Source organism: Geotrypetes seraphini, chromosome 1 (genome assembly GCF_902459505.1).
Source record: "Geotrypetes seraphini chromosome 1, aGeoSer1.1, whole genome shotgun sequence".
Lineage (NCBI taxonomy): Eukaryota > Metazoa > Chordata > Amphibia > Gymnophiona > Dermophiidae > Geotrypetes > Geotrypetes seraphini.
Window position 1 is genome coordinate 395124012 of NC_047084.1, and position 23842 is coordinate 395147853.

The 23842-nt window shown below is 39.6% G+C and overlaps 1 protein-coding gene across 4 annotated transcripts in view; it reads left to right on the forward strand.

The window, feature by feature from the left end:
* The window catches only part of TDRD7 (tudor domain containing 7), a 719490-nt gene that overhangs the window by 680453 nt on the left and 15195 nt on the right, over positions 1-23842 (forward strand). For all 4 annotated transcript variants that reach the window (XM_033917728.1, XM_033917758.1, XM_033917748.1 and 1 more), the window contains one exon: positions 2194-2354. In XM_033917728.1, coding sequence (XP_033773619.1) covers positions 2194-2354 — 161 coding nt within the window. The remainder of the gene's footprint in view (positions 1-2193; positions 2355-23842) is intronic.

The window sequence follows — 23842 nt, forward strand, 5'->3', positions numbered from 1 at the left end:
ACCAGGGAACTGAGTTACAACAATTTAAGGAGAAATTATTTTTTTCTGATATTGGAATTAATACTGTATCAATGGTATGACCTGCTTGATGTGTTGGTTGAGTTATTAATGAACATAGATCTAATTGTTTCATATACGAAAGTACAGACTTAGCAAAATAGTTATCTTGATCATCAAAATGGATATTGAAATCCCCTAAGATCAATGGATTTGAAGATGAGCTGCCAAATTCAAACAGTAAGGATTGAAGGAGAGCAATATTGTCAGAATTTAGTGGAGGAGGTAGATAAATGAGCAAAACTTCTGTTCTGGGTCTTGTTTGTATGGCGAGTTGTAGATATTCAATAGGGACATTGCCTGTAGATTTATCAATTTGAGTCACTAAGAAATCTTTGAATATAACTGCTAAACCTCCTCCTTTTTTCTTTAAACGATGGTTATAAAAAAAAGATTCTGCCTAAGGTCATTTCGAAATTCCGCCTCAACCAGATTATTGTACTACCGTCGTTCTTCCCTCCTCTGCATACCTCTCCAGAGGAACAGCGCCTCCATACCCTGGACTGCAGAGGAGTACTCCATTTTTACTTCCGTGATACTGCAAACCTCCATCACACCAAACTGATTTTTGTCACTTACAATCCAGCCTCAAAACACATAATTTCCAACCTGGGATCTCCAGCCTCAAAACACACCATTTCCGTGTAGGTTTCACACTATATCAAGTTCTGTTACACTGAGGCACAGCACCCACATCCTGGCAGAGTTGGCATTCACTGCTTAAGGGCCACAGCTTCTTCTGTGACTCATCTCCAATACAGGACATCTACAAAGTTCAACCTGGTCCTCAGTTCGTACTTTAACTAAACATTATTTTTTGGACAAGAACTCAGCACAGAACATGCATTTTGGTCAATCTGTCCTCAGGAATCTTATTTTCTCCTTAAATTCATTACACCACCCCATTTCCAGTGCCTGCATCTTACCTACATGTTTATGGAGAAAGCAAAGTTGCGTACCTGTAACAGGAGTTCTCCATAGGCAGGGGAATATAACCACACTTACCCTCCTACCATGCCTTCTGGTTTTCTTCAGCTAGAGAAAAACTGACCTTGCAGGGGAGGAGCACCTAGGATGTGGGAATCCCTGCACATGCTCAGTAAGCCAGAAGCTTACTATTGCTAGGGGAGAGCACTGACACAAAGGATCAGTTTTAGGACTTCACTATAAGTGTGACTGCATTCCCCTGCTGTCTATGGAGAACCTTTGTTAAAGATAAACAACTTTGCTTTATCAACGATGATCAACAAAACATGATAAAAGTGGAGATGTGGATTGGCTGATTAATGGTAGTTGACATTGGCACAAATAATGCAGATATTCCCTGCATCATCTGCAGACCTCCCAAAATAGGTTTCAAGTCTTCTCTTCAAGGAGTTCTTGAAACTTACAAGCTGGTTAGAATATTATATACATTTCTGGAGACCATCCCTTCTAAAAGATATTAACAGGATGGAGTCAGCCCAGAGGAAGGCTACTAAAATGGTCAGTGGTCTTCGTTATAAGGTGTATTGGGACAGACTTAAAAATCTCAGTATATATACTTTAGAGGAAAAGCTGGAGAGGGGAAGATATAATAGATACGTTTAAGTTCCTACATGGCATAAATGTACATGAGATGAGTCTCTTATTTGAAAAGAAGCTCCGGAATGAGAGGGCATAAGATGAAGTTAAGAGGTGATAGGCTCAGGAATAATCTAAGTTTTTTGCAGAAAGGGTGGTAATTGTGTGAAATAGGCTCCAGGTAGATGCAGAGACTAGAATTCAAGAAAGCATGTGACAGGCACATAGGATCTCTGAGGGAGAGAAGGAGATAGTGGATGGGCCATTTGGCCTTTATCTGCCATCATATTTCTGTGTTATAACTAGGATGCAATTGAAGTTTAATAGTCATTTGACACAGAAAATCCAATTTCATGGCATGAGCTGTAATTCGTATAACATGGTAACAAGGCTATGCCCCACACCACAGTAGACATTTTAGACATTACACAACAAGATAAAATAGAAACAAATGAGACGTGCTTTCTAGACTTGTGGTAAAGCTCTATTAGCTTTTCAGACCCTGAGGATTTATGCTTTGAGCAAAAGGAAAGGACTATTCTTATAATGTATTTTCATTTACATCATTTTTAGGTGGTACAGAGTCTTATTAAAAGGGATTTTGACAAATGGCTTGGTGTCTGTGTATCAGCTGGACTATGGTCATCATGAATTAGTGAGTTGCAGGTGTGTGCAGCCTTTGATTGACAGGTTCAAACACCTGCCATTTCAGGCTATAAGAGCTGAGCTTGCAGGTGAGTAAATTCAAGAACTTATGTTTTTAATATATATTTGAATACAAGGGGATTTGGTTAATTGTTAATACAGTTTTAAAATTGTCTTTTCCTTATCATTTGTTGAAATTATAGGAACTAGTGGTGAAAACACATCACCTGAAAGGGAAGGTTTTTTTTATTTTTAGTTCATGTCTTTTTTCAGTAGTAGCTCAAAGCAAGTTATATTCAGGTAAAATATGCATTTTCCTTGCCCCACAGAAGGTTTACAATCTATGGGTCATGCTTGCTAAAGCTTCGTGCTGTATGGTCCATAAAAATAAAATGGGCTGCCCAGCACTTAACGTGTTAAGCTTTAATAAACACGACTTTAAAATTCTACCTAGGTACGAGTGAGAATTGCTTTAGGGAAATTTAACACTTCTGTTACATATTGTGGCAGGGACGTCTAGCCAGGCCCATATGAACCGGCATAGCAACCTGCCCGACCGAGCGGTTTCTTGTGTGACCTTAGTCCTGGTAGCTTTCAGTACCTCCCATGCGCACTGCTGGTTATTCCTTTTTTTTAATCATTTTAAACATAAATTTATAAGATTCACATAAATTTATAAGATTCATAACACGGAAGAAACAAAAAATCATAGAAAATTTACACATTTTCATCAATAAGAAAGAAATTAGAAAATATGTATAATCTTCTTTAAACCACTATTATACCAGAGGGGTAATGTAATTATTGTCTCAAGAGGAAAAGACAAAAGGAAAAAGAAACTTCAAAAGAAAGGCTAATGATAGAGAACTGTTAAGCCAATTTCTAATCATAAGAGCATAAGAATTGCTGCTGCTGGATCAGACCAGTGGTCCATCGTGCCCAACAGTCTGCTCATGCGGCGGCCCTTGGGTCAAAGACCAGTGCCCTGAGTCTAGCCTTACCTGCATACGTTCTGGTTCAGCAAGAACCTGTCTTAACTTTGTCTTGAATCCCTGGAGGGTGTTTTCCTTAGTTGACTCTATTCCCCTCGAGATCTTTTTCATATCTATGAAGATTTTCAACTGTTGGGATTCAAAAAATATGTATTTTAGCTCGATACTTCACCACACGTTTGCAGAAGTATACCAGCAAAAAGGTAGCTCCAAGGGATCTGGTCTCCTCCCTCATAACTAGAAACAAATTCCTTTTATCTTGGTTTTTGTGACATCTGGATATATCCAGATTTTTTGTCCATAGAATAATGATTGCAATTGATGAAAAAATTGTTTCAAAACCAAGTTTAAATCATTCTCAAAACACAAGCGAAACCAAAAGTGTAGATCTTTCCGAAATTTCTGTAAGAGATTCTTCCAAAATAGCTGACAAATCTTGAATTACATCACGATTTCCTTGAGACTGGGCTGGGTTCCCAACTTCTGAGAAGAATCCGATATTTTCTTTTTAGAGGAATATGGTAAGTAGAAAACTTTGTTAAAAGGTGGAATATTGGTTGCTGAAAAATTCAAAATTTCTACAAGGTATTTTTTAAATAAATCTACCGGACATAACGCAGTCATTTTCGGAAAATTCAAGATTCTTAAATTTAACCTTTGGTTAAAGTTTTCAATCCATTAAATTTTTTTATATAAAGCATTATTTTTCCTATGAGGGCTTAGGTTGAATCCCTCAAACTTTCAATATCTTTGTCTACTTGTGTAAAATGTTTCAAATTTTCTTGTTTATTAAATCCAAAATATGCGATAAATTTTCAACTTTACTTACAAGAAGTGTACCGTATTTTCACGCATATAACGCGCGCGTTATACGTGTTTTTTACCTACCGCGCATACCCCTCGCGCGTTATACGCGTGAGCGCGGTATACAAAAGTTTTTCTACATAGTTCCCACCCCGCCCGATGCCCGATTCACCCCCCCAGCAGGACCACTCGCACCCCCACCCCGAACGACCGCTCGCACGCGCTCCCACCCGCACCCGCGATCGGAGCAAGAGGGAGCCCAAGCCCTCTTGCCCGGCCGACTCCCCGACAATATCGGGCCAGGAGGGAGCCCAAACCCTCCTGGCCACGGCGACCCCCTACCCCCACCCCGCACTACATTACGGGCAGGAGGGATCCCAGGCCCTCCTGCCCTCGACGCAAACCCCCCTCCCTCCAACGACCGCCCCCCCCCAAGAACCTCCGACCGCCCCCCCAGCCGACCCGTGACCCCCCCTGGCCGACCCCCACGACACCCCCACCCCCCTTTCCCGTACCTTTGGTAGTTGGCCGACAGACGGGAGCCAAACCCGCCTGTCCGGCAGGCAGCCAACGACGGAATGAGGCCGGATTGGCCCATCCGTCCCAAAGCTCCGCCTACTGGTGGGGCCTAAGGCGCGTGGGCCAATCAGAATAGGCCCTGGAGCCTTAGGTCCCACCTGGGGGCGCGGCCTGAGGCACATGGTCGGGTTGGGCCAGAAGGGAGGATATTTAGTGGGCAAGCCATAAGCTTCTAATAAAAGCATTTATGAGGGGGCGGTCGGAGGTTCTTGGGGGGGGCGGTCATTGGAGGGAGGGGGGTTTGCGTCGAGGGCAGGAGGGCCTGGGATCCCTCCTGCCCGTAATGTAGTGCGGGGTGGGGGTAGGGGGTCGCCGTGGCCAGGAGGGTTTGGGCTCCCTTCTGGCCCAATATTGTCGGGGAGTCGGCGGTCCTTCGGGGTGGGGGTGCGAGTGGTCCTGCCGGGGGGGGGGGCAGGGCAGGGCGGGTAAACGGAGAGTCGGGACAGCGCACGGAGAGTCGGGGAGGGCGAAAGGAGAGTCGGGGTGGCCAGAGGAGAGTCGGGGCGGGCGAAAGGACAGTCGGGCAGCATGCGCGTTATACCCGTGAGCGCGGTATACAAAAGTTTTTATACATAATATCGTGGTTTCTGCGCGCTATACCCGTGTGCGCGTTATATACGGGTGCGCGTTATCTGCGTGAAAATACGGTAGTTTCCTGAGTTGATTTAGTAACTTGAGCCATTTAGTTTTTGAATCGCCTTCCAGATAGAATCGAGGGTCACCTTCATGTTTCCATCGGCCGTGTATTTACTAGAGCTCCTTTGATGAATATTTGGCTCTACGGGTGAGACTCCGCCATCAAGGATCTTCTGATAGGCCTGGGTATGCCGTCTCATCCCATTCCTCAGCTGGACCTTGTGGTGGAAGAATCATCAGTGGAGACAGTGACGCGTCAAGTTCCAAAGCGGTGAAGGCTCCTTCCTCCAAACCGCTAGCAGGAGCAGCAGCCGGTGTTTTTCTTAATAGTTTTACTACATACCGGTCCAGGGACTGCTGAACCAGGAACGAAGTTTGTGAAAGTAGCAGCGGCAGATTCGCCTTCACACTGCCCTGGCATTTTGGATGAGGCATGAAGGTAAAACAGAGGAAAACAGTTCAGACAGATCTCAACCTCGGAGTGACTGCAGCCTCAATCCGCCATCTACCACGCCCTCTCTTGGGTTAGGCTTTTGCTGGTTATTCCTTAAGGTGACTAAAGAAAACACAGGAAAAAAAACAATCTTGATCATATGACATCCTCATATGACATCCAAGATGGCCGCCGCTATCTGCTGTGAGGACGCCGCCGATAGTCTCCTTTACCTGTGGGAAGAATGCCAAAAAGAAGGGGCAGAAGTGTCGGTGGAGCCTCCCGACGCTTGGTAGTCCCATTGCCTGCTGTGGATGACATCTTTCGGCGCCTTCTGAGCGAGCAGGATTCGTTGGGGAGTCGCCCGCTGGGAGCCCCGGCAGAGAGTAGTGCTGTGGGGGTCTACCCAAGGGCTTGATGTCACGCTGAGCCCTGATGTAAGGTCACCTCCTCTTCAGCCACTGCCGCTGGGAGCCAGCTCACCGCAAGAAGAGAGCACACCCGAAGATGAAGTGTTCTCTCCTCGAGAGGCCAGTTTGTTGGAGGGCTCGCTACAAGGAACAGCCCAGAGTGACTCTTCCCTCTGGAAAGAACCATTGACTGGGACAACGTTGGCTAAAGAAGTCCAGGACCTCAGAGAGGTAAATCAATCAATTGAACAACCATTAATGGCACAAGTAACTTTTATTTCTCCTGCTAAGCCCCCTGATGTCACTTTAGACTCTCTCTGGGACTTAGTCTCCAATTTAGGAAATTCCCTTAATCCGCAAATAAAAAATATGGACCAAGAAATAAAAAACCAGAAAGAAGAAATTAACTCTTTAAAGCAAGACATTGTACTGATGAAGTCCGATATTCAAGAAGAAAATAAGGATCTTAAAATAATTAAAGGTAATCAAGATTTACTTGTCAAAGACAATTTAATTATGAAAAGAAAATTGGAAGTTCTTGAAAATAAGACTCGGGCTAATAACTTGCGCTTAATTAATTTTCCAAAAATTTCATCAATTTCTCCATGAGAAATGATAAAGCGCTACTTTCTGGAGATTCTAACAATACCTGAGAATTCTCTACCACCTCTTACAAGGGTATATTATTTACCTACAAGAAATCAGGATCCTCAAAAGAAAGAAGATGAAGGAAAATCTCAGGAAGTTCCCTTGGATGTTTCTACCTTATTGGAACAATCAGATAGAGAAGTGGCTACATCAGCCACCCTCTTACTGACTGTAACTTTGGTTCCAGATAGAGACTGGATCCTTAAACTTTTCTTTAAAAATAGATCTAAGGACTTCTTGAGTTTCCATATTCAGATATTTCCTGATGTTTCGAGGGAGACTCAGAAGAGAAGAAGGGACTTTCAAATGTTGAAATCAGGCGTGACTCAGATAGAAGCTTTTTTCTTTCTTAGATTTCCATGTAAATGTGTCATTAGATACCGTTCCTTTAAATATATATTTGTAGAACCTGCTCACTTGATTGCTTTCTTCTCTTTGAAGCGTCTTGAGTGTGGAATACCATCTGTACCCATGTGATAATTAGCTCTGCTTCAGCAACAGATTAAGTGAATTTCTTGTAAAGTTATTCTTTAAACTTAACTACTCTTTTTGTTAATCTTGGATCCAAATTCAGAAGTAGTGTGTGATTAAGATGAGATGTGATTTTTCTTTATATTTTGAATCACTTTCAGGATTGAAAGTAAATTTAAATATTATGTTTTCTTGATTACACTTTCTGTACAAGATAAGATGCTTGATAATAATGTAAAAATCTTATAAATAAATAAATAAAAACAATCTTTCTGATTGCTTTCCCCTTTATTAATGCTGCACTTGGTTCAGCTCAAGTTTCAAGTTTATTAAAATTTTGATAAAACGCAATCCAAGATTTCTAAGCGTTTTATAAATTGTATTAAAGGGGAAAACAATTAACAAATAAATACCAACTAAACAATACATCACAAACGTGATACGATAGAAAAGTGGGGAGAACTACAATTTAAAAGTAAAAAAAACATAAAAGGTAAACAACAATAGGGAAGCTAGGGAATAAAGATTATTAGATAACCTTGGCTATTTCCAAGTCTATTCAGCAGTTATATGCTTCTCGAACAGGTAGCTCTTTAGATTTCCCTTAAATTTATCTAGATTGTTTTCCACCCTGATATGAAGTGGCAGGGAATTCCATATATGTAGTAGGAGCCATAATTGCAAATGAAGTGGCCCGATGTGTACTGATGATTTTCAAGGATGGTGTATAAAGAAGATGTTAAGAAGATCTTAGGACTCTTGAAGGTTCATGTGGAATAAGGAGCTTGTGGATAAAGACTGGTTCATTATTATTTTGGGACTTGAAGGAAAGAATAGCTATTTTATATATAATTTGATGTGGGATTGGTAGCCAATGCGCACTTTTCAGCAGAGGAGTAACGTGGTCAAATTTCTTCCTGTTAGTAATAATTTTTATGCCAGTGTTTTGTATCGGTTATAATCGGCGGATATCTTTATAGCATATACCTTTATATAATGTATTACAGTAGTCAAGTTTGGATATAATAAGAGAGTGAATTAGAATAGTGAGGGATTGGGGGTCCAAAATGTTCGCAAGAGATCTAATCATCCTAAGTCCAATGAAACAATTCTTTACTACTGAACTGATTTATGTATGGTAGGTCAGTTTGCTGTCTATAATTACTCCCAGAATTTTAATAGCATTCACAGAGATAATTGGAGTGTCATTTATAGCGATGGGAGATGTGAACTGTAAGTTATCTTTCCATGGAAATAGCAAACATTTGGTTTTTGATAAGCTAAGTGACAGCATATTTTTATGAAGCCATTGACTTATTTTATCTAATTTAGAATTGAGAAGCTGGAGGCATCAATAGGGTAAATGTAGTATTTTCTTTTTTCCATATTTATAGATTGTTCATAGTATTTTGAATATTCCTTAAATTTGTTAAGGTTAGACAATGTAGGATTTGTATGCCATTTACGTTCCAGGGAGCGTAACTGGCGTTTAAGAAGAAGTAGAAAGGAGTTAAACCAGGGATTCTTTTGCTTTTTCTAAGAAATAGTACGGGTAGTAATTGGAGCTAATTTGTCAAGTAAGGAATGACAAGCATCGTCCCAGATCTTTGTTTGTGTGGATCTTCTGAATCAAAGGTATCATTATCAAGTTGAAGTGAAAGTAGAGTTAACATTACTTTTAAGTTATCGTAGTCTCTGGAAGAGATAATTAAAGGAAGAACTGAGTTAGAGGGGGTAGAAAGGAGATAGGTAGTAGAGATAAAGTAGTGATCCGACCAAGGTATTTGAAAGGCTAGATTTATGAGGAATTGAAATAAAGATTATATCGAGTGTATGACCCTTTGAATGGGTAGCATCAGAGATCAGTGGGAAAAAGTTAGTCATTTAGATGGTTGAAGAAGTCCTGACTCATGGTAGAATTGTAATCATCAAAATGAATATTTGTCACCCAGTATGATAGGAAATCAAATTTGAGTGGCAAAATCAAATATTAAAGACTGAGCTTGGACAACTGTTTTGGTCAATAGGAAGTGGAATGTAGAGTAGAAGTAAATCTATTATTGACATTAATTTTGCAATGAATAGTTTCGATGTCGGTTGTAGAAGATAATGTATCAGTACTCACTGTGAGGGATGATTTAACGATGATGGCTAATCTGCCGCCCCTTTTCCCGACATGGTGGTTGAAAACATAGGAGTAACTAGTTGGGCTCGTAAAGGATAAATATGCCTCATCACCATTGCTTAGCCAAGTTTCTACTATGCAGAGGATATCAAGAGAATTATGAATGATTAGATCTTTAAGAATATGATATTTATTACGGATGGATCTTGAGTTTATTAGGCCTATTTTTAATTGTTTTTGTGGCGCGTGATTGATACTTGAGTAGATGGGTGGAAGAAAGTTTTTGTCCTGGACATCAGTCAATTGGAGGAGACGAGTTGGGACAGGACGAATGGGTTGAGGAGGCCTGTGGCTCCAAGGACTGGAATTTGTGATGGGAGTAAGTCCATTGTTAAATTAAGGAAGAATGGTGTGATTAAAATAGAGATGCAAAAGAACGGGGAATGAACAGGAAAATGGGTAGCAGAACTGCACAGGAAGGATTTATAACTAATTTGCGATAAATTGTTTAAGATTGGTTGAAGAAGTTTAAGGATAGCTTGCGAAGAATAGCTCAGAGTTGGTTGAGAAACAAAGATAAAAAGTAGCGCCCCAAGTTGCACACAAAGGAGCATTACCTGCTCCTTAAGTGCGCTCCTTTGCGGTGTGCACTGCAAGTGTTTGGAAGTTAAGTAACATGTACCAGCTGATAGGGCGGGTCCAATTGGGCCACTGCTTTGCAATACAAAAGTAACAAAGAGGTAAGACAACCAATAGACTAACAAAGCAACAATAAAATACAGGTTAAAAAATGCAGGTCCAGTGAACTTTAGTGCTCAGCTGAGTGATTGTATGCTCTTAATTTAAGCCAGGATTCTCATGGCTTGTGCATTTCAAAGTTCACAAAATTGTAAGATCCACAGAACCCAATGGGTTCAACACCTTTTCCCCCACTGTGGCTTTGTCTCCCACAAAAAACAAAAATCACAGAAATAAATGTCGAACTTGCTAACAGCCTTCTTGGCTTCTGTGAGAGCTGGGAAGCTTCTGCCCTTTCCCCACAGCGTCTCCCTTTGCAACTTGACACTGGTCAGGAAGAAAAGAAACAATCCAAGCTTTCCCTTTTTATTTTTCCACACACAGTTCTCTGTGCCTCATGTTAGGCTCTTGCTGAGCTGGTTGGCACTGAGCCTTTATACTAACAGCCTGAACTGGGTGAGCTGTCCCAAACGTTAACAAGCCCGCCTTCCCAAAACTGTGCTTTAATTCTAGCACAAAATACAGCCTCGATCTAGATCAGACATGTCAAACTCTGGCCCGCAGGCCAAATCTATTACAAATTTGTAATTAAGCTGCCCCGCTGGCAGACAGGTATAAGTCACATCAGCTGTAGGTTCACGCAGCTTCCCGGTCTCACATTGAAGCAGCCTGCAGTGGATCGCTGGTCAGCTGTAGCGATCCTAGCAGGTTGCTGTAGCCTTAGCACGTTCCCTCTGCTGCGGTCCCGTACTGCAGAGGCCAACAGCAGCCTGCTAGGATTGTTACAGCTGACTAGCGATCCTCTGCAGGCTGCCTTAATGTGAGACCGAGTTGGAGGGAAGAAAGGAACAGAGTGCCAAATCTCGGGCCAAAAGGAAAGGGAAACTAAAGGGTAGAAGAAAGGAGGAGACCCTGGCAAGCAAGTTATCAGAAGACAACCAGAGCAAGGGACCATAACATGATTTGAATAATGACCAGACAACAAAAGGCAGAAAAAATAATTTTATTTTCTGTTTTGTGATTACAATATGTCAGATTTGAAATGTGTATCCTGCCAGAGCTGGTGTTAACAGCAGGCGTGAACTAGGACCTAAAAGAGAGGAAAATTCTCTTTTTATTTATTTTATTTACATCGCAGAGCCGGCGTGGGGTTGGCGAGGTTGTAACCCTATACCTCTACTAATACTAAGGGGTCCTTTTATTAAGGTGCACATTTAGCACATGCTAAAACGATTAGCATACCTTAATAAAAGGACCTCTAAATATCTTAATAAAAAATTTGGCCCGTGACAGCCTATGTTTTAGATTTCGGCCCCTTATGTGATTGAGTTTGACATCCCTGACCCAGATTGTTCTCAGGCTGTGAGACAACTTCAGCTCTCAGCTCAGTCTCTTTCTTGTCTCCCAACAAGATATCAGTAATAATCCAAAAAATTAAGACCTAAACTGATCTCAACAGACAACTTTGCAAATGCTATTCTTACAATGATTACAATGATTGCATGATACTTCTGAATAAAAGAATTGTTGAGATAAAAAATGCTAAATTATTACAACTTAGGAAGGAAATCTGGTCAATAGTAAGATAAGAGATCCTATATAGAGAACAACAGCATTGCTTCAAAGTATTTTAAATTATCCTCAGGAATTTTTACAGTTAAAAAAATATATTTACTCCTCATTACACAAATAGAATGCTTACCTAACTTAATCATAATGATAACTCAATAAATTTAATGATGTAAGATTAAGTAAATTAAGTAAGTTTGAATATTAGATAGAAAAGGCAATATATTGATGAAATTTAAACAAACTAATTGAATTAAAGATGAAAGAGGAATAATTAATAAATTCTTTTTGATAAGGAAGTTTTTATTGAATATAAATTAAAATGGAATGGAATCATATGTGTAGGGATATATTAAGTTTAATTAGATCTAATTACAAATCATTAATAATTAAGATTATTTATCATAATAAATATATAAAATGAATTTAAAATAGGTAGTTGAATAATATAAAATCATATAATGGTGTCTGTCATGTTAAACATTGGAATAGATTGTCAGAACAATTTAATTAATTAAAAATGGAATATGATTTTTAAATTATAATTTAAGAGGTCAAGGTGATGATATAATTATATACATATATAAATGTTTGTATGGATATTTTATTCTACCTGTTATAGATTAATTATATATTAATTTATAATCCACTATTTAATTTCAATATGATTTACAGGATTTGATTAATTAATATGATTTGGTTAAACTGGATTTTCTTTAAGATAGGTTTTTTTTTTTGAGGGGAGCTTTGGGGTTTTGCTTCTCATAAACACTTCCAAGCAGTCAAGATTTTTATGGGGGTGGGTGGGAGGGAAGGTAAAGGGAGTTTATGGGTTTGGGAAAGATACATTGTTTATTTAGAGGGAAATGAAGGTGTATTATGGAGATTATATGTTAGAAAATATGAAATTAAGAAATGATTAACTACCCAATAAAAAAGAAAACTTTAAATTTCTTAAAAAAACAAGAAGCTGACATATTTTATTCAAGAAACTCACCATTCGGCAAATGAATCATCAAAATTAGAGGAAAGTTGGGTGAAACATTGTTTTTATGCTCCAGCAAGGGGGAAAAAGCAGGGGTAGCTATTTTAGTAAAAGAGAAGTTTACTGGATGCTTTAGATTAATTTCTGCAGATATTATAGAAATCCGTAATGTAATGTAATTATGGGAAAATGGGTTCAAGTGGGAATGAGTTTAGGGAATAATACCTTGACGCTGATTAATGTTTACGCACCTAATTCTGGTCAAATTGAGTTTTTTAAATCTCTTCAACAGCTGTTTTTATCATTGGCTACAACTAAAATGATTGTGGCTGGAGATTTCAATGCAGTCATGGATCCCTTGATAGATAAAAAACCAAGTAGAATAATGAAATCATTAGGTTTAGAAAATCTAGTCCAATCTTGTGTGTTAAAAGATATATGGAGGATATTACATTTTAAAGATCAGGAATTTTCATTTTATTCTCAAGTACATAAATCTTTTTCAAGAATAGATTATTTTTTTTGTGTCATATACTTTAAATTCAGCAAGTTATAAAAGCTGTCATTGACCTGATTATTTTTTCAGATCATGGACGAGTATGGATAGAATTACAAATAATTGATCAAAATTATAGTAGACTTGTATGGACGTTTAATAATGCTTTGCTAGCTGAAGATAACTTTATTGAAGAATTACAACAAAAAATTAATGAATATTTCCAATTAAATATTTCAGAGGAAATCTCTTTAGAAACTCTATGGGATGCTTTTAAAGCTACTATAAGAGGTCATATTATTTCGTTCTCAGCACATACAAGGAAAAAACTCAAAAAGGAATTCTCCAGTTTGTAAGAAAAAAATTAAAGAATTAGAATTAAAATTGGCCTTAAAATGGGAACAAAGTACATTACAGGAATTATTAAAAAATAAATATAACTATAATGAGATTTCTTCTATAATAGTTAAAAAAGAATTATTTTATCAGCAGGCACTGTATTATGACAATTCTAATAAGGCAGGAAGAATGTTAGCTAATTATCTTAAAGTAAAGAAAAAGAAAATAAATATTGTAGCTATTAAAGATGAAAAAGGGAAAACTCATTCCCAAATTAATAACATTTTGGAATAATTTATGAAATTTTATAAAGCATTATATTCTTCCGAGCTTGATTCGAATAAGAAAATCGATGGAATTGAATTTCTAGACCGGCGACCCGCGCACGCGGAGGCTAGGTTAGGTGTCCCTGATGGGTAAACAAGGTATTCATCAGGAACACCTAACTTAGCCTCCGCGTGCACGGGTCGCCGTTCTAGATGGACCTATGGTCTGATCTGGTGAAGGCATTTCTTATGTTCTTATGTTTAATTGATGGACCTAAAATTCCTGATCATTTGAAAGAATCCCTTGAAAAACCGATAACGTTGCATGAGATACAGATAGCATTGAAATCTCTTAGAGTAGGATCCGCTCCAGGAGGAGATGGTTTCACTGTTGAGTTTTATAAATCATTTCAAAATTCTTTATTACCCCAATTACTAAATTTATATCAAGATCAACTAAATAAAGGTTGTATTACAGGTACTATGGCTGAATCTTTAACTATAGTATTGTCTAAGCCAAATAAAGATCTTAGTTTGGTTTCAAACTACAGGCCTATTTCATTAATTAATATGGATGGAAAATTGTTGGCAAAAACTCTAGCCTTGAGATTGGCTAAGGCTCTCCCGTATATTATTGGAATGCATCAGACAGAGTTTGTAGCTCAAAGGCATTCTTCTAATAACACTAGATTGGCGTTACATATGTTGAACATATCAAAAAATTTAAGAGATCCTGCTTTCTCTGTGTCACTTGATGCAGAGAAAGCTTTTGATCGTGTGGAATGGTCTTTTATGTATCGGACAATGAAATGATTTGGAATTGGTTCAGGATTTATACAAATGATTCAAACATTGTATAGCTCCCCTTCTGCTAAATTGTATATTAATAATAATGTTTAAAAAGTTTGAATTACAGAGAGGAGTTAGACAAGGTTGTACACTGTCTCCTTTATTGTTTGATATTGTATTGGAACCCCTTTTACTGGCAATACAACAATCAAAGGAGATTCAAGGTATTCCTTATTCAGGTTGGGAATATAAAGTTTCGGCATATGCGGATGATATTTTGCTGCATTTCAGAAATCCAGAATCTACCATTCTGCATTTATTAGAATTAATTAATAATTTTGAAAGAATATCAGGATATAAAATAAATTGGGATAAATCAGAGATTCTCCCATTAAATATTCATTGTCAAAAATGATTATTTGATTCATTTTCATTTTTATGGAAAGATGAAGGCATAATAATTTTTAGGAATTTGGATTCAAAACACATTAGAAGAAACAATGAAAATAAATGAAAAAACTTGACTGAAAAAGGTTATAGAGATGTGTGAACAATGGAACCCATTGCACCTGTCATAGTGAGGGAGAGTTCAGACTGTTAAAATGATGATTTTGCCTGTAGTTTGCTATCAAATGAGTATGTTACCAATTTATTTTCAGGGGTCCTTTTTATAAGAAATTAAATAGTATTCTAACAAAATTTATTTGGCTTGGAAAATCTGCAAGAATTGCTATGGTATCTTTGCAAAAGCCAATTGCGGAGGGTGGGGTAATTTTTCCCAATTTTTATAGGTACTATCAAGCCTATATTATGCGTCAAGGTATGTATTGGATCCTCCCTGAACTCATGAAAGAATTTCTGGATTGGTTGACTTTTTGGAATGGCAACTCATGTTTCCTTTGAGATTAAGTCATGTTCTTATTATCAAAATGTCTAAATTATATAAAAATCACAGAATACTAGTTGATACATGGAAAACATTAAGATATGTTGATGATTTAACACCTATTTCAATACTTAAGTCAACATATCAGACCATATGGCTAAACTCCAAGATTAAAATTGGCGGATATAAGGTCATCTGGAAATATTAGATGAAGGCAGACATATGTACTTTAGATGATGTTATTTCGAATGGTAAGTTGCTTGACTTTTCACAATTGCAACACAAATATGATCTTAATATATTACAAAATTATAAATGGTTGCATTTGAAACAAGCCATTCAGGCAGGGTTCCCTGAATGGAAAAATCTCAATAATAAGTACAAATTGCCTTTCTTGTGTTTTCAGGTGGAATAAAAAAACAAAAAATGGTCTTCGGGACATTTGGAGCATTGAGATCAAGCATCAAATTACTGCGTCTCAATGGCCACAAATTTGGTCTTGGAGGATGAGATGTACAGTGTCTGCATCTATGAAACAAACTTGGTTTTTTTTCTATTACATAGAGCATTCTGGACCCAGGTGCGTTTGAAAAAATTAGATAGCTCTAAGTTTGATAGATGTTGGACACTGTCATCTTGAAGCTGGATCATTTATTGTTTTTTTGCCCTTTAATATATAATTTTTGGAAATCTATTTGGAGTTAAATTAATAATTTACTTGAGAATCCGGTTGCACTTTCATATGATACGATATTATTTGGAACTTCAGTGAGGAAAAAAAGTCAAATATCTAATAAAAACTAAGTTTTTTACTCATAATGACAGGAGTTACTATTCAGCAAATTACGAGAAATTGGAAAAATTATAATAGATTAAGTTATAGTTATTGGTGGAATTCATTGTGCCATATTTTTAAATTGGAGAAAATATTAGCTATCCAACGAGGAAGTTATAAAAAGTTTATGGAGATCTGGGAGCCATTAACAAATTATTGTAAGGAATAATTATACTTGATTATTTAATAATTTATTTATCTCCTTTTGTTTATTGAAGTATAAGGGGGGGAGGGGGGATAATTTTATATTTATAAAATTATATGATTATATTGGAAGAAGGATGGGAGGGTGAAGTTATAGTCTGATTTCATTGAATGTATGATTAATAAGTATTATTATAGTGTATATGATTGTACAATGAATTACTTGTTGAAAGTTTAAAAATGAATAAAGAAATAAAAAAATAAAGTAATAATCAAAAACAAAACAGGTTCACAGCCAAAAAGAAAAACCAGGCAACTTAACTTTCCTCCCAGTTTCTGCAGCCCCTCCCAAACAGACAAGTGCTCTGCTTCTTGTGCTCACACGGCTGCAGGGAGAAATAAACACTGTAGCCAGCATGTAAAATGAAATGTTCTGACCTGCTTTAAGTCTCAATTTCAATCCATAGCATCCTCTTGGCATTGCTTTGTGGCAGGAGCAACCTCCCAGTCCATCTCAAGCTCACAGCTCTCCACGGGACTGTCTTCTTCCATGGGAAAATCTCTGAGCTCTTCTCATGAGGTCGCGTGCTCACGGCCAGTCAGGCTGCTTGTGCTGCCCCCTAGTTCCTCCTCCTCTCTGGGAGATCTGAGGACAGGATGCTCAAAAACCCTCATTAAAAAGCGATGTTCTGCTAACGCAGCCGTTTTGATACTGAATCTAAAAAAAACGAGACGTTCTTTAAAAATTGTGCATGCAAATGAGGTTGACGGACAGCAGCAAAGATCGCTAAATTTGCATGTACTGGTGATAACAGTGGGCACATGCACAGAAAAAATACTGTCACTGTAAAAAACAAAAAAAACACAACAGTGGGAGAGATGACCACACTCTCCTGCTACATTAAAAATCCCAATGCAACCACCCCACCACGACACGACTGCCCCCTTCTCCACAGCGGGAGAGATGCCTACTTTCCCCCACTTTCAAATGACCACTCTCCCTGGTCTCTGCTGCCCCCTCCCACTTACCTCAACATAGATGAGCCGGAGGGACATGGACACCCTTCTCCCAGCTGCTGCGTTGTCTAAAATGGGCCCTCCCCAACCCTGGTGCATTTTGGGATGCAACAGGGAGGGGCCTGAGGCTCTGATTCGCCCAAGTTATTTAAGGCCCTTCCCAAGGGAGAGGCTTTATACAATCTGGGCCTATCAGAGCCTCAGACCCCTTCCCCAGATGGACCGGGAAGGGTCATAAGCTCTGATTGGGCCGAACACCTAAAGCCCCTCCTATGGGGTGTCCGGGCCAATCAGAGCTTTAGGACCCTTCCTGATGCATCCGGGGAGGGGCCTGAGGCTCTGATTGGTCCATGGGAGGAGCCTTAAACAACTTGGGCCAATTGGAGCCTCAGGCCCTTCCCCGTTGCATCCCAAGATGTACTGGGGAGTAGAGAATTGCATGGGGACAGAAATCAAACCCGTCCCCGCCCATCCTCGGTAGAATCAAACCTGTCCCCGTCCGTCCTCGCTAAGAGTCAAACCTGCCCCTGCTGGAATCAAATCTGTCCCTGCCTGTCCCTATAAACTTCAGAAGTAGTTATTTCATTTAATTATGCTACTGAATGAAAGGCTCTGGTAGAGACCCATTTACAAATAAGCAAAGATACTTTATTAATTTGGAAATATTAATTGGGAAGAATACGTACTTTGTAAATGGATTTCTGCCAGCGCCTCTAATGTAAATATAAAATATAAATACTCAGCTGATGAGGACTTCCTCTGCAGTTGGCCGGGGGTCCCTTTTGCCAAGCTTGGCAGGCAGCAGTAGCATCCCTGAGTCACAGATCCTGGCATCCCAGTGGCTCATGGATGCTGCCAGCAACTGCGCTTGGTAGAGGGGAGTTCTGGCCATCTCTAGAGGAAGTCCTTTGCTGGCAGTGCATGGGGATCCCCACCAGCCACATCAAGGGTCAGCAAGTACTTCAACACTGTAGAAATAAAACCAGAAATGCATTTCCTTTTCTTTTCAACACAATACAAAGACATCTGCTAGATACATTTCACAAAGCTAACGTATTTTAGTCAATAAATTCCATTTTTTATCTTTGTTGTCTGGAGACTTCTTTTTCCATCAAGTTGGTCCCAGTTTCTTTTTTCCACTGTCCCATCTTCTCTAAATTCTTCTGTTGCTGTCCATTGGTTCCTCCTACCTTGGTCCAGCATTTATCCCTCTCTCATCCCCCAGACTATGTGCAGCATCTTTCGCCCCTGCCCACATCCCCATGCCCAAAATTTCTCCTTCTATTACCCCTCCCCAGCATCATGCCACATCTCTCCCTCCATTCCCTTCACCACTATGTCCAACATTCCTCCCTCTTGCATCCTTTTCAATCTTTCCCATTGTTCCCGTTCCATCACAACATTTCTCCCTCTCATCTTTATCTTCCCTATCATCTGTACCTCCCTCCCTCCCTATGACCAGAAATTATCCTTTCTTCCATTCCCCATGTACACAACCATCTCTTTCCCTCTCACTGACACACCCACACCCAATTCTCCCTTTCTATTCCCTCCCCCATCTCAGCATTTCTTTCCATCCCTTCATCCATCTTCTCTCCCAAGTTCATGCCTTCTGTGTCCAAAAACGCACTCCCTCCCCCCCTTCTGTGTCCTGCGTTTTCCTCCCACGTTCGTGTGTTTTGTATGGTCCTTGTAAGAGATATAAGAAAAGGAAGGAAGGATGGGGAAAGCAAAAAAAGTGTAAAGGCAGTCAAGTGTTTACATTAATGTTTCAAACTCCACTTGCCAGAGTAGAACGGGTACAAGTGGATCAATTTTTCACTCCGTCAAACATTATAAAGACTAGGGGGACACTTGATGAAGTTACAGGGATATACATGTGGGTGCTCATTGCACACATCAGGTTAGTTCTGCATTGTTCCTCAATGTTTTTCTGTGTTGCCTTTGTGCCTGTTTAATGCTTGTTTCATGTTTTGCAGCAAAAACTGCCAATGAAACTTAAGACACAGACCAAAAAGGCAGAAAAAAGTCAAGGGTTCTGAGAGTGGTTCACTGAAAACAGACAACCTGTGAGGTTTAACATAAATGTGAATTATTAAGATTACTTAAATTTATAAGTGAAAGGGGGTATCCTTAGCGTGTGAGGTCAGCGAAAGGAAAAAATCTCCAGCGCTTTGCACAACTGGGCAAGGTTAAACAAACGTCTGCCTGCACACCATCATAGGATACCTCCCGTGTGCTAACAAAAATGCCTTAGCCCATAGCGAACACTTGCTTCAGGGCTCTCAACATGTGCGTGCCGGCTTCCCTTCTCCTCCCCCCCCCCGGACATAACTTCCGGTTTCTGAGGGAAGAGAAGGGAAGCCATCACGCACACGTTAGAGCCAGGGAGCATAAGTTCGCTACGGGCTGAAATCTCCAAGCCGGTTTTTTTTTTAATGTTCAGCGGCGGCGGCAGAAGCAGATGATAGCTGGGCGGACCGCCCAGCTAAAAGGCCCTAGAGAGAACACTGGAGAGGAAGGCTTGTAGGCCCGGTAGATCAGGACAGCAACACAAGTCTATCACGGAGCCCGGGATGGGCTCGTGTTGCCTTCCTGAGCTACTGGTCGATCGCGATCGACGTGTTGGGCACCCCTGCTCTAGAGACTAAACCTCATAGCCAAAATCTTTTTAGGTGTATAAAAATCAGAAATCCTATGAAGGAGTCAGTTGGACTACTAGATCATTGAGGAGTAATCAGCAGGGACAAGACCATAGCAGAGAGACTAAACAAATTATTTTCTTCAGTCCCTACTTAGGAATCTATAAGTGAGCTATCTTTCAAAGGGATGCAGAGGAATTGAAAGAAATGTGGGTAAACCTGGAAGATGTAATAAGCCAGTTAAAGAGTAGCAAATCATCTGAACCAGATAATATATATCCCAGGGTACAGAAAGAACTCAAATGAAATTGTAGATTTTACTACTGGCAATCTGTAAACTGTTATTAAAATGTCCAAAGTACTTGAAGATTGGAAGGTTTAGAGTGATCTGGGAAGCCACAGATAGGTAAGGTTCATATCCATCCTAGGGGGAAATGACACCACACCCTTGTCATAATATGTGTTTCACAGACTTTTAACTTATAATGGCTTGGTGATGTCGACATACTTGTACTCTGCCTAAGAGAGATGTCCAGACATACCTGTCTTGCGTCTAATAACTCATAGCTGTGACCCAGAGAAGGATCTGGGCCATATCAGAGGTATGCAGTTTTCTAACTTTGCAGTGGATTGCTTGGAGTCTTAGTAGAGTTACCAGATGTCCGGGAAAATCCAGACATGTCATCTTTTTAGAGTACTGTGGGTGCCTGAGCGGATTTCCAAAGCCCGGCAGTTTGTCCTTGAGAGAAGAGGCAAAGTTTGTTTGGTTTTTTTTTTTTTTTGGGGGGGGTGATGTGACATTTGTGTGGAGATGGAGCAGAACAGGGTGGGGCCATGTGTCCTCTCTTTTTATTTTTTGCCAATGAAATCTGGTAACCCTAACGTCAGACATTCCTGTGATTACCAAATCTCTAACAATCAGGTAGAGACCAATCGCATATCAAGATGCTATCAGGATTTGAAGAACACTAATTATAAGATAGCATATAAAGGTGCACCTGCTAGAGGCACTAGGGACTCAACACTTCTAATCTTGCCAATAAGAACACTATGAGCCAGCTGCCTGCATGAAGAGACAAACCGATAATGTTAAGATCGTATGCTTGTTATTTCAAAAATATGTGATTTCCTTTGGGTTTATATAAGTAACTGTTATAACAAGGAGTATGTGCAATCTAACACACACATTTTCCCATTCCACTATTTGTTCTGATCTTTTCTTATGTTACATTCTGTTTCATATTTTGCCTTTGAAAATAAATCCTATTTCTTGTGCAACAGGGCTGGTAGTCTTGACTATCGGCTTTTAACTCCCACCAGTTGCGAAGGTTGTAGAGAGCTTACTATTTGTTTTCATGCTTCACCTCCCATCACTCTGGGATGAGCTCATCCCCCTAAGTCTTATTCTTTACAAGCAAGGAGTAGGGCTCGAGTTTAATCTTTGATTTTTGGGGGGGAGGATTATCTGGTTGGAGGCTTCCAGTGCTGCAGAGGATCCTGGTCACCCTGGGACATCTCTAGCTGTAAGAAGATAGACTCTCAGGGCTGAGGTCTGTAGCCTGTAGGCATAGGCCTTGCATGATTCCTGTGTGGTCAATCTGCATCGGTAGTTCTCACAGGTCAGGATCCATATTCTTGGGAGCAATCTTGCCCCAGGCTTGTCTGCAGTAGTTTTGAGTGGCTCACCCCAGATTCTGTCTGCAGTGGGCTTGAGCGCAGACTGAGCAGGTTCCGTGGCAGTTTATCCAGAATCTGGGCCAACTGTCACGCAGCTCCAGTGGTAGTATGAAGAAACAATCTCCAGGCTTGTTTGAGGCAAAAATCCTTTTTCACCTCTGATTTGAGGCTTTCCTGTGCAGCATGCTACAATGAGTAAGGCTATTACGGCCTATGGTAAAAATTGTGGGGGTGGTGTCTTTAAAACTTTTTTGAAAGTTTCTGAAGTTAGGGCTCAGGCTCCCCACCTCCCAAAACTCTTTCCCTGCATTCTTTGTATTTGCATTTTTTATCCTTCATGGAACGTTTTAAGCACTAGGAATCACTATTGTGGCAGCCATCTTGGATTTCCCAATTTTATTTTAAAAGCCTCCATCTGCCTCAAATATCCCTTATTTTGTCAGAAAACAGTATAAATGAATGCCTCAGGTGGAGATGCTTCAGATTCATGTCAGATTTGCTGCAGATGCCTATTTGAAGAGGGTCATTTTTCTATGTGCCGTGCAGAGTGATCTTCAGGCATTGCTTCCTCTTCTGCTTCTGGTGGTTTAAGTCAGAGGTTCTCAAATTGCAAACCCCAGGGGATATGCAGTGCTGACACTGTATGTCTCCTGCCTTCCCATCCTCTCCCTAGCCTCCTTCCTGGACAAGCAGCAGCAGCTCAATGTGTGCTTTTTAACTTCCCCATACAGCTGCCACTAGTATTAGTTTAGCTGACAATTCCATCAGGCAGCCTTGGGCCTTTGCTAGCCTGGCCCACTCCAATGAAAGAGGAAGTTGCATTATCAGATGCGTGTCAGCCTAGCAAATGCCAGAGGCTGCCTGATGGAATCGCTGGCTAAACTAACACTAGCTGCAGCTGTGTGGGGAAGTTAAAAGGTTTTACAGTTGGCTTCTTCAGGAGGGGACATGAATAACAGGACTCCTCCACCCAGCTAACCCAACTCCAGTTGCTGAGAAAGAGAAGGCTGGATCATCCATTGTGTTTGCTAAATTTAGCATATGAAATGCCAATCTGGTATTGTTTGCAGAATGTCTTTGAGCAACAAAACCTGTTTGATGAATACCAACCATATAAGGGAGAGCCTTGGCTAGTCTTAAAGCCAACAATTTAGCCAGAATTTAGCCCATCCACACTAATTAAAGAAATAGGCTTGTAGTTTGAAACCAATATGGGATCTCTGTTGGGCTTTGGCAAAACTAGGGTTAAAGCTTCTGCCGTAGTACCTGATATCTGACCTTTCATCAGTTGTGATTGGTACAATTTAAGAAGATGAGGTAACAGTATAGATTGAAAAGACTTAAAAAAAACTCCACTGTGAATCTATCACTACCTGGAGCGGATCCAGCTCTGAGAGACTTCAATGCTGACTGGAGTTTCATGAATGATATAGGCACCTCAAATTTTTCCTTTATATGCTCAGGAACTTTAAGTCCCTTAATTAAATTAAAAAATTCGCTTCCATCCTTTTCTTTATTTAAATAAAGCTCAGAAGAATATAAAGCTTTATAATAATCCAAAAATTTACTTAATAAAACATCCGCAATATGGGTATATATTTTACCATTCTCATCTTTTATGGCTGCAATCTTTACTCTTTTTTTTTTAGCTTTATGATAATTAACCAATAATCTTCCCGCTTTATTTGAGTTTCCATAATACACTGCTTGCTGACAAAACAAATCTTTCCTAGCCAATTGTAAGGAAATCTCATATTTGTATTTAGCTTTCAACAGGGCAGTCAAAGTATTTTGTTTCCATTTCAATGCCAATAGTGACTCTAATGTCAAAATAGTTTGTTCCAAATTAGTGAATTCTAATCTCAGTAATTTCCTGATATGTGCCGAATATAAAATAATTTGCCCTCTTACAGTAGCCTTGAAAGTATCCCATAATGTATCCAAAGAGATTTCCTCTGAGGTATTGAATTGAAAATATTCATTCATTTTTAGTTGAATTTCCTCAAGAAAGTTTGAGTCCGCAAGCAGTGCATTGTCAAATCTCTAAACAGGTCTACCAGAATCTTCTTCAGTGAACTGATATTCTATCTAAATTC